Consider the following 2500-nt stretch of genomic DNA (forward strand, 5'->3'; position numbering starts at 1 on the left):
TTCGTTTGCCTCGAAAATAGTATATAGTAGTATATAATAGTATATAAATAGTAGATAGTAATGATGGTGATGGCATGTTGATGATTATGTTTATGATAAGTGTACAAATAATGTTGATAACAGTTATTATGATATTAATAAGGATGTAAGCAAAGAAAATAACGGTAACGATATAACACAACTAATAAAAAATATTTTGATAATGATGGTAGTGATAACAATGATGAATGAGGATAATGATGAGGGCGATGATAATAATGTAATAGCGATAATTATCAATATAGCAATGCTCAGGGCGATGCAGAAAGTATAATTTTGGGCATAACGTATTAATTAACTTTTACAATATAGTTATAGAGTAATATATTGTACCAGACTAAAAAGGAACTGAACGGGAGGGGATTGGTACAAGTTACAATCAGCTCAGAGGTCGTTACATATTTTGCAATATTGGTCGTTGTGCATTGTTGCAACCAGAGGAAGGAGGTATTACAGCTAATGTTTTTGAATGTGAGAGGCGTATCAGGTAACACTATTGTGAATATTTTCATTGTTTCAAAACTTATTATTGTGATGGGTAACGAGGTACATTATTCTTTTTGTATAATGAATAATGTCATTACCAACGTAGTTACTAGGAGCAGTAGAAGCAGGATTTATTATTGTTGTTATTATATTCAGAGTTGTTATTTATTATTTAACTGTTTAGCATGAATAACATAATTAAAATCGATGTTACTAGCATTACCTTTATCGTCATTACTATCATTATTGCCAGTTCTACTATTCTTATTACTCTATTTAGCATTGTGAATCATCATTATCACCGCTGCCATCATCACTAAATCACACAACAATTGAAACAGAACTTCCTATTAAGAATAATGCTCTAAAACCCATGTATACTTAACAATATCTATAAGCACTATGTTTCCTCTTCCTTACAGGAACTAACAAGATCGTCAAAGGTTAACCCCCTTCCAAAAAGAAAAGAAAAAAAAAAAGAAGAAGACAGATACTGAATAAACACGATGGTAGGAGGAGACAGAACAAGCCTAATAGCCTTTCTCATCCTGGCTCTTTTGACAAGTCCCTTACATGCAGGCAAGATCCTGGTCCTCCACCCTATGTACGCGGCCTCACACGTGCTCACCCTCAGAGCGCTGGCGAAAGGGCTGGTCGCGAGGGGCCATGAGGTAAGGCACGCGCTTCTGCAGGTTATTGGCGAGACACACACACGCACGCACACACACACACACACACACACACACACACACACACACACACACACACACACACACACACACACACATACATATATATATATATATACACACATATGATATACATATATATATATATACATATGATATACATATATATATATACATATAATATACATATATAATATTGGTAACAATATTGGTAACAAAATGCTGGTATGATAATGATAAAATAACTATTATAAAAAAAAACCGTGACAACTGCAATGACAATCCTACCTTTTAAACCCTTAACCTCATTACCATTATTATGACCGAATGTTTGCATGCGATGGGCAGGTCACGGTCTTGCGCTGGAAAGACACCCACCATTACCCAGACGCCAACCATCCGGGTATCAAAGAGCACGTGCTCGCCATCAACAACACGGACGGAACCATCCCGCGCCTGACTGTGGAGGAACGGGCCAGGTACGCGAGAGCTTTAAAGGTTTAGGGAATTATGGTTAAATGTGTATGCATCTTTCTTCGTTTTGTTTATTCTTTCTTCTTGTTTATTCTACGACGAAGTTTGCAAAAGATGTATAACTGTTGCTTGTTTTTTGTTTTATTTATTTATTTACATGTTTTTTTTTTTGGTGGCCTACTCAGTGATTTACCACCGACAGGTGGTGCTAATGATGATTGTTCCTTGCAGGGTTTATTGCTTCCATCTGTCTCTCATCCCTTTCTTTTTTTTTTTCGGTTTATGCTTTGTCTATCTGTCTGCCCCCCCCTCCCCCCCCCCTCTCTCTCTCTCTCTCTCTCTCTCTCTCTCTCTCTCTCTCTCTCTCTCTCTCTCTCGCTCTCTCTCTCTTTCGTTCTCGCTCTCTTTCCTTCCTTCCCTAACTCCCTCCTTCCCTCTTCCTTTACCTCCTTATCTTTCTTTCCTTTCCTAATCCTCCCCATTCACTCCGTCTTCTTTCTGTTCCTTTCTCTCCTTCACTCAATCTCTTCAATAGACGTAAAAAGCGAGAAAGAATGACAAGACAAATTGTCAACTTTCATTCAGGAAGCTGGTTGAACGCTCTCATTCAGGAAAGTGCTTAATCACTGGCGGTAACGATTTACTTGTACTAATGCCACAACAGGAGTTTGTCGACTATCACCGATGTCGATGAATGCTACATCTTCATTCCTGTTCCTCCTACAGCTTCGAGATGCCCCAAGAGCTAATGTGGCACAAGGGGACGTCGTGGACAGCCCTTCCCGTAGACACATTCTTGACGGTCAGCGCCT

At 38.5% G+C, this 2500-nt stretch overlaps 1 protein-coding gene across 1 annotated transcript in view; it reads left to right on the plus strand.

Annotated features, from left to right (window-relative positions):
- Positions 1 to 2500, plus strand: part of LOC125031848 (UDP-glucuronosyltransferase 2A3-like) — a 12885-nt gene that overhangs the window by 5615 nt on the left and 4770 nt on the right. The window contains exons 2-4 of the mRNA XM_047622824.1: positions 948 to 1196; positions 1563 to 1693; positions 2415 to 2500. The exon at positions 2415 to 2500 is cut by the window's right edge and continues 120 nt beyond it. Coding sequence (XP_047478780.1) covers positions 1032 to 1196; positions 1563 to 1693; positions 2415 to 2500 — 382 coding nt within the window. The 5' untranslated portion in view covers positions 948 to 1031. The remainder of the gene's footprint in view (positions 1 to 947; positions 1197 to 1562; positions 1694 to 2414) is intronic.

This window comes from Penaeus chinensis, chromosome 13 (genome assembly GCF_019202785.1).
Source record: "Penaeus chinensis breed Huanghai No. 1 chromosome 13, ASM1920278v2, whole genome shotgun sequence".
NCBI classification, from domain to species: Eukaryota; Metazoa; Arthropoda; class Malacostraca; order Decapoda; family Penaeidae; genus Penaeus; species Penaeus chinensis.